Source organism: Miniopterus natalensis, chromosome 19 (assembly GCF_054644295.1).
Source record: "Miniopterus natalensis isolate mMinNat1 chromosome 19, mMinNat1.hap1, whole genome shotgun sequence".
In the NCBI taxonomy this organism is placed as follows: domain Eukaryota; kingdom Metazoa; phylum Chordata; class Mammalia; order Chiroptera; family Miniopteridae; genus Miniopterus; species Miniopterus natalensis.
In genome coordinates this window covers 14,308,197-14,320,638 of record NC_142099.1, presented here as the reverse complement: position 1 = coordinate 14,320,638, position 12,442 = coordinate 14,308,197, and the positions used below count along the sequence as shown (strand labels likewise).

General features: G+C 50.7%; 1 protein-coding gene across 1 annotated transcript in view; it reads left to right on the top strand.

The window, feature by feature from the left end:
• Positions 1–9,142, top strand: part of IQGAP3 (IQ motif containing GTPase activating protein 3) — a 36,975-nt gene extending 27,833 nt beyond the window's left edge. Inside the window, exons 28-38 of the mRNA XM_016221576.2 lie at positions 881–965; positions 1,380–1,612; positions 1,967–2,099; positions 2,233–2,335; positions 3,055–3,181; positions 4,216–4,303; positions 5,089–5,301; positions 5,758–5,924; positions 6,209–6,310; positions 6,762–6,870; positions 7,496–9,142. Coding sequence (XP_016077062.2) covers positions 881–965; positions 1,380–1,612; positions 1,967–2,099; positions 2,233–2,335; positions 3,055–3,181; positions 4,216–4,303; positions 5,089–5,301; positions 5,758–5,924; positions 6,209–6,310; positions 6,762–6,870; positions 7,496–7,609 — 1,474 coding nt within the window. The 3' untranslated portion in view covers positions 7,610–9,142. The remainder of the gene's footprint in view (positions 1–880; positions 966–1,379; positions 1,613–1,966; positions 2,100–2,232; positions 2,336–3,054; positions 3,182–4,215; positions 4,304–5,088; positions 5,302–5,757; positions 5,925–6,208; positions 6,311–6,761; positions 6,871–7,495) is intronic.
• The last annotated feature ends 3,300 nt before the right edge of the window (positions 9,143–12,442 follow it).

Genomic DNA, 12,442 nt, shown 5'->3' with positions numbered 1-12,442 from the left:
ACAGAAACCCTGTGAAAGAGAGAGGACAAGAATAATCATCCCCGCCCTGGCCGGGCAGCTCAGTTGGTTAGAGCAACATACCAATAGGCCAAGGTTGCGGGTTCGATCCCCGGTCAGGGCACATACAAGAATCAACCAATGATGCGTAAATAAGTGGAACAACAAATCAGTGTTTCCTTCTCTCTCTCTCCCCTTCCCCCCTCCCTTCATCTTTCTTTAAAGTCAATAAACATATCGTCGGGTGAGGATAAAAAATAAATAAATAAAATCGATAAATTTAAAAAAAAAGAAAGAAGAATCATCCCCATCTTCCAAGACCAGGGAAAACCTCTAAAGGGGAAGAAAATGGCCTAAGCTGATATCTCGGGTTAGTGGTAGTCAGGACTGGAGCCCTCCCCCAGCTCGTGGTTGTCCTGGCCCTGCCTCGCCCAGGCCAGGGTCTTCGCAGGTGCTCTGTGACAGCCGACAGGGTTGGCCACCTCGGCGCCTCCCGGGCTGTCCTGGGGCAGGGTTCTGGTGTGAGTGCCAGGCGCCCAAGGTACGGGCTAAAGGTGCCTCTGGAGGAAGGCAGGGTAGAACTGGGGTTTGGGGGGCCCCCAAGGGGTACTATGGGGCCAAAGATGAGACTCTCAGGCCAGGTGGGAAACAGAGCCTAGTGGATGAGTGGGCCCTGGTCTTGGGTTATTCACATGAGCAGGAGGGAGGGACAAGGTCCAGAGATGTTTGGAGGAGGGCATCAGAGAGCTGGCTGTAGAGGGCCAGTGCTAATGCTCAGCTGTAGGGTGGCTGAGCCTGGGGAGGGAGAGGCAGGCAGGTACTCATGACCTGAACTCTGGTAGAAATGGGCAGGAACAAAGTACACCAATTGCTTTGTTCACAGCTATGGGATGCGATATGTGGCGAAGGTCCTGAAGATGACTCTGGCAGAGAAGTTCCCTGATGCCATGGAAAACGAAGTCTATAAGGCAAGTGTTGTCTCCTCCCCAACATCCTTGGCTGTCCTTTCCCTAGTGGTGCCTATGAACCCCCAGACTGAGACAAGAGGAGAAAAACCCCTGTACTGTAAAAACGCAAGAAGGAAACTTGACCCTGGCTTACCAGCAGGGCTTAAGTGGCAGATGGAAAGGCAGCTGGGACATGAACTGGCAGTGGATAACCCTAGACTTGTCAGGAGATCTGGGTTCTAGTCCCACCTCTTGCTCAAGTTTACTGTGTGACCTTGAGCAAGTTGCTGTCCTGCTCTAGGTCTTGTTTTCTCTTCTGTAAAATGACAAGGTTGGCCCAGATGGTCCTTTCTAGCCACATGAGCTGGGTGGGTGGGGCCAGGGCTGCCAAGGCAGACCCCAGAGTGCTTCTGAGATGGTCTCCTCTGCCCTCAGGTGGTAGGGAACCTCCTGTACTACCGATTCCTGAACCCAGCCGTGGTGGCCCCTGATGCCTTTGACATTGTGGCCATGGCAGCAGGCGGTGCCCTGGCCACCCCCCAGCGCCACACCTTGGGGGCTGTTGCTCAACTCCTGCAGCTTGCCGCAGCTGGCAAGACCTTCTCTGGGGAGAGCCGGCACCTGCAAGTCTTGAATGACTACCTAGAGGAGACGTACATCAAGTTCAGGTCTAGGGTCCTGGCACCCTGTTTTTCCCTGTCCCCTTTTTCTTATCTTTCATGTCCCACTTTCTCTCTCTGGAATCCATGAGGAAGAGAGGCATGGGGTGAAGAGAATAGTTACTGGGCTGGAGGGGAGATTGTTGGAAGGACTCCCCAGTGGAGAGATAAGAGAACTATTGAAGGAAGAGGTTTGGGGGGAATTGGGAGAGAAGTAGGGCAGGACAGTGGTGGAGCTGAGACTGGAGAGTCAGAGTTGGCTTGAACAGTCACTGGAGAGGGCCAGGGGAAGGGCTGTGGGAACAGAATATGTGGGGGTGCTGACCCACCCCACTCTCTCACATGCTCTCCCCGTGGAGATAGGAGGTTCATCTGCCGAGCCTGCCAGGTACCAGAGCCAGAAGAGCGCTTTGCAATGGACGAGTATTCAGACATGGTGGCTGTGGCTAAACCCGTGGTGTACATCACTGTGGGGGAACTGGTCAACACACACAGGGTGAGGGGCTGCAACCTGGGTGGGGGCTGGGTAGGTGGATAGGGCTATGGAAGGCCACGCTATGGTGTAGGGTGGACCCTTGAAGGGAGGCCTGGCTCAGACCTTGCATCTCTTTCCTTCCTCCATGCTGCAGCTGCTGCTGGAGCACCAGGACTGGATCGCTCCTGACCACCATGACCCCCTACATGAGCTCCTGGAGGACCTCGGGGAGATGCCCACTATCCATGACCTCATTGGTGCGTGCTGAGGCAGCTGGGGCCTGCAGGGAGAGAGGGACAGGCAGGTGGGCAGGGCATGCTTACATGCCCTCTATAGAGTTTTTGTTCAGTCTGGGATGTGTGCCAGGAAGCTGGTTACACACTCATCCTACCTTTCCCTCTGGTTGGGAGGTGGACACATGGACACAGACTGATATGGAGAGAGTAGACAGACAGTAGAGAGACCCAGTATCATCATATAAATGGCCAATTAAATCACGTGAGATAGCCCTGGCTGGTGTGGCTCAGTTGGGCATTGTCCTGTGCACCAAGAGGTTGCCAGTTAGATTCCCCATCAGGGCATATACCCAGTATTCAGGCTCGATCCCTGCTGGGGGTGTGTGTAGGAGGCAGCCGATCGATGTTTTGCTCAGGATTTCAGGAGTTATGAAATGGGAGGAAGCTTATTACAGGGGTGAAAAGGCCGAACAGAGGTGCTGACAGATAGGAGAGAGCCAGGAGATCCAGGCTCAGGGAGATACAGCCCCCTGCCCTCAGGGCACCCAGGCTGAGGCTGTTGGGGAGTCATGTCTCCAGTAACACACGGGTAGGATCTGTGGGTAACAGCCCTCCCATTGGTGCTCAGGGTTGAAGGCACAGGGTGGTGCCACGAGTCAGTGTGGGAAAGCTTCCTGGAAGAGGGGTGCATGGAGCAGCTTATATTCCATGATCCGCTCCCATTTCTCATCCTACCTCAGGGGGAAATGTAGCTGCAGATGGGAGCATGGATCTGAGCAAGGTAGAAGTGTCCCTGACACTTACCAACAAGTTTGAAGGGCTAGAGACAGATGCGGATGATACCAATGCCCGGAGCCTTCTTCTGAGGTGAGAGTGGCCTTGTCCCCCTGCTGACCTGAGCTTTCCCCCTAAGGCCAATAAAGTGGCCTACACAGAAGTAGCCATTCCACCTTCTTCCTGGGCTCTCCTGTCCTTCAGAAAGTTCTCCCTGAGGCCTAACTGGCATTCCCCTTGCTGCCATCTCAGCTGTTTTCCTCTGGCAGCCTCAGCTGTTGTAGCTGAAGGCAAAGGAATAGATAGGATATTGGCAACAATGATGTTTATGTATTGTTGTGCTGTTTATCAAATGCTTTTTTATATGTTATCACTTAACCTTAGTAACAAACTGCGTTACAGTTGAGGAAAGAAGTTAGGGGTTAAGTGACTGCCCAGAGTCCCATGGCCAGTTGTGATGGAGCTTGTGTTCTAATTCCCTGTTGTTGCCAAGTGATGGTCAGGAGATAGGCATGGAGCTTGGTTTCCCCAGTTCTGCAAAGGTGAGGGAGAACTCAGAGGGCTGGGCTGGTCTTTGGGCAGAAGAGGAACCAAGAGGAGATTGAGCCACCACCTCGATCTCCCTGCCAGCAAGGCAGCCCCTCCTCATTCATTCACGCAGTAAACAAGTGAGCTGCGTGTTCAGCTTTGTCTTGCCATCAAAGGCCTTGCAGCAGGGTGGGGCTAGGGGTGAATGCACAGCCAGAGCCTCCAAGAGGGAGGTGGGTGTCTGGTGCATTAAGAGCTGGGGAGAAGGGACACCTGGGTTGGGAAAGGTCTCACAGAGGAGGAAGTACGTACTTCAGCCGGAGGACTCAAAGGAAGACACTTTGTGGGAGGACACTGTAGGCAGAGGACACTGAGAGCACAGTATGTTCAGACTGTGGCCTTTCTTTCTGTAGCACAGGGGTCTCCCTCCTGGACTGCGTTCTCCTCACACACACTCCTGCTCGCTCTCTTACCTCCCTAGTGTCCCTGGCAGCCATGATGCTAGGCGGGGTCCACTTCCTGTCAGCTCTCTAGCCAGCCCCACTTCCCGACCCTTCCCCTGCCCCTCACCTCTCCCCATTACCCCCTTCCTCCTGCAGCACCAAGCAGTTGCTGGCTGACATCATGCAGTTCCACCCTGGGGACTCCTTCAAGGAGATGTTGTCCCTCTCGGTGTCCAGCCTACAGGTACTGTCTCATTTGTTTCCACCTCACCCCACCAGCACTGCTGATTCCTTTCTCTCACCCCTACCCCCAGTCTGCTTCACAAGCAGATACCTCTGCTCACCAGAAACGCACAGGCTGAAAAGAGCAGCCTTAGCTGTGGGGAACTTCAGGCTGCAGAATCCTGGGACTCCACCATCCTCCCCACTCCCCACTAAAACAAGAGTGAGTTTTGCAGGGACACCAGCCTCTGATATCAGGTTAGGTGTTGTGGGGGATGTTGCACCAAAGGGCTGGTGCTCAGCAGAGGTTGGTCACTTGAAGGCCCGGAGGCAGGAGAAAGTGGTAAGTGGGTGGGGAGCCAGGGACAAATTGGGCCAGCTGGAGTGAAGACTAAGCCAATGGTTTCCCAGAGAGAAGGTGGGGACAGCCAGTAGAAGCACGTCCCAACACACAGGACAGGAGGGAAATGTTCCCAAATACCCTGGAGCCATCACAGAGCTCCAGTGTTGGGAAGTCACAGCCAGTGTCTGTCGGAATCCTTTATGCTGTACTTCCATTTGGGTCTCCCTTGGGCCTCTACTCCTCTTGGCCATCCATGGGGCCCTTCTATGTCCATGATATTACACCTTGATGTTCTTCACAAGCCACCCCTGTCTCTTTCCCCCAGAAGCTGGGCTCTGGGATCACGCTACTGATGATACCCTGAAGTGCCCCTTTGTTGCTGGGGCCTCTGGGGCCTGCCCTGGCTTGGGGGCAGAATAGTAGGGCCAGATAGACCCATGAAGCCATTATCTCCCCCCCCCCAGGAAGCTGCTCACAAGCGGCTGATGTGCCAACGCCAGGCCTATGAGGCACAGAACTCAGAGCCCCTTCGACGACGACGCTCACTGACAGCTGACTCCCTCCTGCCACTGGCAGAGAAGCAAAGGCGCGCCCTGCGGAACCTGCGCCGATTGGAGAGCCTGGGGTTGGTCAGTGCCAGCGATGGCTACCAGGGGCTGGTGGACGACCTGGCCAAGGTAATGACCTGGGCCTGGGATCTGTGTGCTTGTGTGTGTATATGTGTGTGCCTGTGTGTGTACATGCGTGCACCTCGAGGGCAGTCCTCTCCCTGGGAAGTGCCCACCCCAAGTTGTCACCAGCCAGGGGAAGGCCAATAAAACCCCAGAGGGTCCTACTTGAAAGAAAGGTCTTAAAATTAGTCAGGGAAGGAGATACTTTTGCAACTCTCTTTTACTGAAAATCAAGGAGCCTTGAAACAGTTACTCCTCAGTGGGGAAGGGCCTGAAGACATGATTTGAAGGTTTGGGATAGCATCCTTGAGATTGTACTCCTCCCAGGAAAATTAGCCTTGAAGTCTACTCTTCCTGCTTTTCCTGAAGGTACTCGGTGAGTTGTTCTTGGGCCTGGGTCAGGCCCTGAGGCTCTCCTGCCAGGAAGGGCCAACTCTCTCTCCCTTGGTCCCCCAACCCCAGGACATCTGTAACCAGCGCAGGCACCGGCAGCGGCGGAAGGCAGAGCTGGTGAAGCTTCAGGCCACACTCCAAGGCCTGAGCACTAAGACCACCTTCTATGAGGAACAGGGCGACTACTACAGCCAGTACATCCGGGCTTGCCTAGATCACCTGGGCCCTGGCTCCAAGTAGGTGCTGCCTTCATGTGTGACCCCTCACCCTGCCCATGGCGACCTTTGCCCACTCTCTACCAGCTGGGAAAGTGGCATCTCCAGCCCAGCAGGCCCCTTCCTAACTCAGGTCTTTGAATCTCCGTTGCAAAGTCTTGGGCTCAGGTGCAGCCCCTCCTTTATCTCTGACCAGTGAAAAGTCTACCTCAGGGTCTAATTTCTTTTTTACCAGCCACAGAAAGTACAGTCTTTGGTGCTGAAGAGTTTATTGGATTAATTCTCTGGGGCCTTTTTTTAATCAGGAGTTCTGGAAAAGGGAAGAAGCAGCGATCTCTTCATTACACTGCAGCCCAGCTCCTGGAAAAGGGTGTCTTGATGGAAATTGAAGATCTTCCCACCTCTCAGTATGTTTCTTCAGAGGGCAGAATGTCAGGCCCTTCCTGTCCCATTACTTGGGGGTGGAGCCCTGGGCTGGGCACCAGCTAGGAGGGGAGAGGAAGCATGGTTCCTGCCTTGAAGGAGCTGTTAGAATGATGGGGAGGACAGGACATCTCCAGACGAAAAGTTAAGGACAGTGGGCATAGTCTGGTGCAGTTCTAGACACCCCAAGGCAGAGGATGCTGGGAAAGATTCTCAGAGGAGAGAACACCTGAATGGGCCAGGCAGACAGATGTGAGGTAGTGAGCAGAAGTAAAATTGGGAGAAGACAGAGCCGGGCCCTGAGAGTGATAGAGGGGAAGTCTGGGCTCTGGGTGGCACACGGAACTGCCCAGGATGAGGGGCAATGGGTAGAGAAGAGTGTGACTCACCCTGGAAAGGGGCAGTAGTCCTCATTTTGAATCCTGTTCCTGATAGCTTCAGAAATGTGATCTTTGACATCACTCTTGGAGATGAGGCGGGAAAGTTCGAAGTAAATGCCAAGTTCCTGGGTGTGGACATGGAGCGATTTCAGCTTCACTATCAGGTGAGAGGACACTCATGAGCCCTCAAGACACCTGCCAGGCTTTAGGTGCCAGCCTCATGACAATAGGCTGACCTCAGATGACATCAGCTCTGTTCCTCACCCAATCAGCATTGTCTGTTTCTGAAGAAAAGGGTGAGTGAGGGTCTTTACAGACCCTGCTGCCAAGCATCGGGAGAATGGCATGGGCTGGCAGTGTCAGAAGTAGGATTAATATTTGAAGCCCTCTCGCAAGTCAGGGACTTTACACGTTACCTCGTTTAATCCTCTCCACAGCTCTGAAGCATTAGGCCTGTTTCACAGGCCCTGAGGCTAAAAGGTTGAGAAGCCAGCCAAAGCCAGAGGCTGTTCAGGAAAGCGGTGACTTTAAATCCAAATCTTTTTGCTCTGCTATTTTGCCTTTTGAATGAGAAAACTGATTTCAGGCCCTAGTTCTGCTTGAATTGACGTTTGGTCAAGTCTCTGTACCTCTCCCTTGGCCTTAGTTTCCTCACCTGTGAAGTGGGGTTGCAGTGCCCCGTTGCAGTGGCTGCTGGATGACTGTGTAAAGCTCCAAGATGTTTTATACACTGGCTGGGCCGGTGAAGAACCCTTACACTCTCCTCCCCGCCTCTTCCCTTTCTCCTAGGACCTCCTGCAGCTCCAATACGAGGGTGTGGCTGTCATGAAGCTCTTCAATAAGGCCAAGGTCAATGTCAACCTTCTCATCTTCCTCCTCAACAAGAAATTCTTGCGGAAGTGAGGAGGCAGTGGGTGCCACCCAAGCCCTTATCTCGCTGGATGCTTTTCTTAACACTATTTGCTTCCCTGCAGACACCCAGAGCTCAGGACTGGGCAAGGCTCAAGGAGCCTTCACCCTTTCCCTAGCTGGAAGGAGTTTATTTGTCTACTTGACCACAAGCAGGGTCTCTAATTGGCTAATGTCAGCCTTGCCCCAGAGTCTGGCTGTGCGACTTTTAAGTCCCAGAACCCCATGGTTTTCCAGCTAGATGGTAGGGCATGAACCTAGGTGGGGTAGAACCCTGCCCTTTGGCCTGGGAAGGCAACTGCACTTGTGTCTGCTGCTGCCCTCCCATGGTCACCCCAATATTATATGCACTGCACTTGCAGCCTTATCTCCCTCTCCCTTCCCTGCAAACCCTAAGGCCAGGGCCAGGCTCCCTGTCCCTACTCCCACTTCATCAGCAGTGGGTGTTCCTGCCCTGCTGAAGCCCAGGCCATTCTGCTGCTACGACGCCTCACACCCTCCAGCCCCTCACCCTCACACCCAGGGGAGGCAGATAGTACCCTCTAATGTCCGTGTGGGGTTGTGGCACTGTTATCCTCCATAGTGGCATAGGCAAGCTGACCCTCCCTTAACCACAAATCCCATTCCTTTGTTGATGGTCTGTTTTATATGTGGATCACTAGGATATTTATTCTCTCCCCCAGCCTTACACTTTGGATCATGGTTTTAATTCTTTAATCTTTTTGAACTTAGAAAGAGAGTTCTCATTTCCCTTATTCAAACTAATATTTATGCTAATCTTTTATACCTTGTATTTAAAGTCACCTTAGATCACTCCAATAAATTCAATTAAAAAAATAAAGACTTAGGATGAAAACCTGAAAAAATAAAGTCACCTTAGGTGAAGGGCAGTAAGATTCCCACTCACGTTTAAGACCCCGTTTCAGCTTCAGATGGTACAGAGAGTGGCCTTTCCCTTTTCTCTTTCACCCTCAGGACTTGTACCTTAGAGCTGACTCTTCCAAGGCAGTTTTGATAGATCTGCAGTGTTGTCTCTGCCTCTGTCTCTCTTGACCCCACATATACCAACTTCCTGTCCCTGTTGCCCTTCTTGTTTAATTTTAATAAAAGCAGCTGTTACCTCACATCAGTTGTTAACCCCTTATTTCATCTGCAGAGCAGGCCTCCACAGTCTTGGACAGATCTTTCCTGAGAGAGCTGGGGAGCCCTTCCTCCAGCCTTCCCAAGCCCCTGCCTGCCTCCCATGTGGGACCACTCTGCCCGTCTGAGCTTGTAAAAACTTAATGAGATGTGGCATTTATGCCTCTCCTCCCTCCCCAGGGGACAGAGAGGAGGAGGAAGGAATTCTTAGGTTTCTATTCTGTGTTTATCAGCCACTCTGAAGACTAAAGCCAAGAAGAGGAGAAACCAGTCCGGACTCTACCCCACCCATTTTACACACATTTCCAGCAGGTTCTTTTCCTAAGCCGTGGGTGATGACGCCAGAGGTGCTCGAGCAGCACAAAATCCCCCTTTCGTGAGGAAAGCTGCCCTCCTTCCCTCTCTGCTTCCTAAAGGAGGGGACAGGGCAGCCCCTGTTGGGCCCCTGCAAGTTTGTCTGCTGAAGCCTGCCTCCCTGCACTCCATTCCTTTATGTCACTCAGGACTTGTCTTGCTGTCACATTCAATCTCAGTCACATCCTTTCCCCCTCTTAACATGTCACAGCAAAGACTTCAAGTACCACCTTGCTCTGGGTGACAGTGATACATCCCAGTGGATCCAGATTTCTGCACGTGATCAGTCATTAAAAACCTCACACCGAATAACTCCAGCATTAATTATCCCACTGTGACGCTCCCCCATGATCACATGATCTGGGCCCCATATAGCACATACACGAATGTCACAATAGCTACTATTATTGAGGGCCTGCCATGGGGTGGGATATTTACATATATTTACTCCTCACAACTCTACAAAGGTTTGTGGTCACTATCTTTGTTTAATATAAGGCAACTGAGGTAAGTGGGGTTGGATAACTGCCCAAGGTTACACAGCTGGTAGGGGGCAGAACAGGGCTTTACATTCAGGCCCACCCACTCAGAATCTATATTCCCTGGCATTTTCCTCTTCCTGCAGCCCACTCTCTTTCAAGCCTGCCCCAACCCCTCCACTGTGATTGTTCCTGATGAGCTTCAGTTTATCAGTGTCCTTTCCTAACCTTCAGTGCTCAATCTGAGATACAGGCACTTGGCTCCTGCGGGTGGGAGTATACACTAGTGCAACAGCCTCTTTGGAGGACAGTTTGGCGAGATAAAAAATGTAAGTGCAGGGTGCCAGCCATTCAATGGGGAAAGACTAGTCTTTGCCAGATGGTGCTGGGATAACTGGATATCCACATGAAAGAATGAAGTTGGACCTCTACCTCACCATATACAAACATAGATCACAGATCAAATTAAACTAATTAAAATGGATCACAGACCTAAATGGAAGAGCTAAAACTATAAAACTCAGAAGAAAACATAGATACGAATTTTTATGACTTTGAATTAGGCAGTGGTTTCCTAGGACACCAAAACACAAATGACAAAAGAAAAATTAGATAAATTGAACTTTATCAAAGTTAAGAACTTGTGCTTCAAAGAATACCCTCAAGAAAATGAAAAAACACAGAATAGGAGAAAACATTTACAAATCATATATCTGATTAGGGACTTATATCCAAAATGTATGAGCTAAACAAAAAGACAAGGCAATTAAATGAGCAAAGAATTTGGATAGCCATTTCTCAAAAGAAGATATGTGAATGGCTAATAAGCACATGAAGAAATGCTCAACATCATTAGTCATTAGCAAATGCAAATTAAGTCACGAGAAACCACTTTATCCCTTTAAGGATAGCTAAAGTAAAACAGATACGCGTCGGTGAGAATGCAGAGAGATTACAATTTATACAGCGGTGGGCAAAAGTAGGTTTACAGTTGCCTCTGGGACGTCCTTTTGAGTTAATAAAGCTATTACAACAGTCATAACCTGCATGACTTTTTCCATACAAACAACTGCAAACCTACTTTTGCCCACCCTGTAGTCACTCCGGAGCCCAGGCTGATGGAGGAACTACCTACCATCTTGTAGCTGCACCATCGGGAACTGATACGTTAGGGAAAGAAGGAGCAGAGAATCAATCACGTGGGATTTTTATTGCCAAACGTGGACGTGACACGCTACACTTCCACTCACGTTTTGTTGGCCCAAACTAGTCACATAGCCCCACCTAACTGCAAGGGAACTGGGAAATGTAGTAGCGTGAATGGAGTTTTTGGTGGGTGTCTCTGCCACACCTGGTATGACACCTACAAGGCCATGCAGGATGTGTCTTTCCACACCTTACCTCTAACGCCTTTTCTCCAGGAGCCACATGGCTTACCCAGTCGCCTCTTTCAAGTCGTCACTGAGATGTTTCTCAATGAAACTTCTCCTGATCACCCTGTTAATCGCAGCCCACCTCTCATTCCTCCCCTTCGCTGTGTTGTCCCTTATTCTGCTCTGCCTTTTCCCAAAGCACAACTTCTGACACTCACGCACCTGTCTCTCTCTCCCTGCCAGGCTGTCAGCTCCATGAGGGCACTGATCTACGCTTGCTTTGTTTAATGATGGAGCCCAAGTACCTCCGGTAGTGCTTGGCACACCGTACAAGGCACTTAATATTTGTTGAAAGACTAAATTTTTAAAAATACTTGCTGCTGGCAAAGTTGTAGTAAGACTACCACTTCTATGCCTTCTTAGTGGGACTATAAATCGGTACAATACAGTTTTAAATAAACTTTTAATTTTGGAACAGTTTTAAATTTCCAGGGAAGTTGCAGAAACAGTGCAGAGAGTTTCTGTACGCTCTGTACCCAGTTTCCCTAAGGTGAACATCTTACATTTGTCAAAACTAAGTAATGAATATTAACATATGTTAACCAAGCCCCAGACTTTATTCCATTTTTCAATTAAAGGCCTCTTTTCTGTGCCAGGATCTAGTCCAAGGTACCACATTGCATTTGGCAATCCGTATATTCCTTTTGGAGAAAGGGGCCGTCTTACGCAACACTTGAAAAGGCAAATGAGAAGTTCTGCAAGCCCCAGCAAGGGCAGGTTTGTGTTCATGTGCAAGAGCCCGGCTGAGTTTCCTCCTGGACCCTGGACCACTGGCCCAGCAGGGCCAACCACTTTTCTCTCCCCTTCTGAGACCTCTTTCTTCCTGTTATTGGTACAGATTCTCTGGAGGACATTAGGCCACATGTAAAAAGATCCTGTATAAAGTGCTTACTCTTTGATGCAGTAACTTCCCTTCTAGAAATACAGTCCAAGGAAACAAACACGGGCACAAAAATTTAGGTGCAAGGATGAATCAGGAAGGAATCCGTGTAAATGACAAAATTCAGTGCTGAAGAAGTTCAGCAAGTAGGGATTTGTTGGGAGATGCTGAGTAGCACTCAGGGCTGTAAGGAATGAGATGATTTGACCTGGGAAAGATGACATGCTGACCCTTCTGGGGGATTCCAGTGCCAGAAACTGGTGGCCATCTCTCCAGGGTGCTGCCAGCTGGTGACTCAGCTCCAACTGGCTTCCCTTCCTGGGTGCTGCCTTCAGAATTCAAATTCTCATGGTAGAGGGGAAAGGAGTCTAGTGTCTGCACCAGAGTCCTGAGCCCAAGGTCTGGTCTGTGGGAGGCAGACTCCGCCAACCATTAACCCCACCAGTCACGTGGAGGGAAGGAGGGTCAGCTCCCTAGAGAAAGAGACCCAAAGAAAACAATGCCACGAAGGCTTTGCAACACAGCATTCTTTTATATATGA